This window comes from Austrofundulus limnaeus, unplaced genomic scaffold, assembly GCF_001266775.1.
Source record: "Austrofundulus limnaeus strain Quisiro unplaced genomic scaffold, Austrofundulus_limnaeus-1.0 Scaffold155, whole genome shotgun sequence".
NCBI lineage: Eukaryota > Metazoa > Chordata > Actinopteri > Cyprinodontiformes > Rivulidae > Austrofundulus > Austrofundulus limnaeus.
The window spans coordinates 457,081-458,609 of record NW_013952557.1 but is presented as its reverse complement, the minus strand read 5'-3'; the positions used below and the strand labels follow the sequence as shown (position 1 = coordinate 458,609).

Here is a 1,529-nt window from a genome sequence, read left to right as displayed (position 1 = left end):
GTCCATCATAGACTTTGCATGTAAACCTGATGCTCCTGATGCTGAAATCATGTTCGGTGTGAACGCACCATAAGGGTAAAGTTGACAACATTAAGACCCCCAGCTTCCGGTGAAGTTCATCTTCAACAGCTCACACAAGAAAACCTTATTTATGTATTTGATGGTTTTTAACTATTCAGCAACTACAACTCTGAAATCTGCAGCTAAGTACCTGAAAAACAAGTTTCTTCCATGTTTCATGTAAAAACATATAAAAATATGCAAAATGTCTAAACATCTTCATAAAACTGATTTTTTTTTGTTTATTTAAATCTTGTTAATTCTAAAATATTTTGCATTTTGCTGAAGATTGCTTTWTCAAACAGTATATTGTAAAGCACACGTTTCAAACACAAGGCCCACGGGCCAAATATGGTCCGCAGGTGACTCCCGTCAGGCCTGCCAGTGGGGGCGCCCCCAAAAATAAGATTTTTTTTTTTTTACTTAATATGAAATTTGTTATTTTATTTCAATGGCAAACTTTAAATTTATGATTAAATGCAACACAAAACAAATTTAAAAGGTGAAAGATAACACTTGTCCTGCCCCTGAGCTGTTAAGTAACTGAGCAATTTAGTTGGATCGCACATTATTAATGTCTTAAAATAAGCTGCTTTAAAGCATTGACCATAAACTAAATCTCCCATAATGCATGTTGATTATACATGAGAATTCCCCAACATAACACTCATGAAAATGGGTTTGACAGCCGTGCTAAAAAGGCCATAACAAAGATCTTGATCTTTGGAAAGCTGCAGGTTACATGTTGCCTCTACATCTCACCTCAGTGAGCTGAGTCTGAAGCTCTGCGATCTTCCTCTCATATATCATCTTCCTGTCTGACACTATGGCCATCAGGTTGAATCGGATCTCTCCTTCGCTGTACCTGAGGAGCAAAACAAACKTTCAGTATCGGGTCAACTTTAGATCAGTTTTAACAATCGGTTCAAACACGTTTAAAAATTTACTTCTGTATTCTCTTCTCGATAACCGGGCGGACCGCACTGATCCAGTCATCCTGGTTGCACGTACCTGGTAACAACAGTGAGTAAATGTGGTGACAGTGAGCACGCACAGCTTATTATCACAACAGGAACGGTTTGTGGGACGAGGATCATCACCACAAAGACAGAACACAGAGCCTCGCTATAAAACAAAGACTCAACAAACTGATCATTCGACTGAAACTCAAAAGGCAAAAGAAACGTTTTGAACTAAAACTTGCAATTTTCTGCMTACCCAAGTCAATCGGTCCTTCTCGAAGTCCATCCAGCTCGTACAGTCTGCCGTTTACAGGAACGTAGCTGACAAAGTGGAAGGCATCTTCATCCTTCGCTGTCGACTTCGCATCAAATTCAAACATCTGCTGTCTWCGAATAAATACAACCAAACATCAGACAGTAATTTAAAGGGATCCATGATTAGTTGTAACATTTGACTTCGTTTAATAAACATATATTTTAACTGTAAAATAAAGACTGTAAAAATAC

General features: G+C 38.2%; 1 protein-coding gene across 1 annotated transcript in view; it reads right to left on the bottom strand.

Moving 5' to 3' along the window:
* Positions 1-822: 822 nt before the first annotated feature.
* uchl5 (ubiquitin carboxyl-terminal hydrolase L5) overlaps positions 823-1,529 on the bottom strand; it is a gene marked incomplete at its 3' end in the record, with an annotated part of 6,973 nt that continues 6,266 nt past the window's right edge. The window contains 3 exon segments of the mRNA XM_014016780.1: positions 823-925; positions 1,008-1,071; positions 1,279-1,409. Of these exon segments, the coding sequence (XP_013872234.1) occupies positions 823-925; positions 1,008-1,071; positions 1,279-1,409 (298 nt within the window).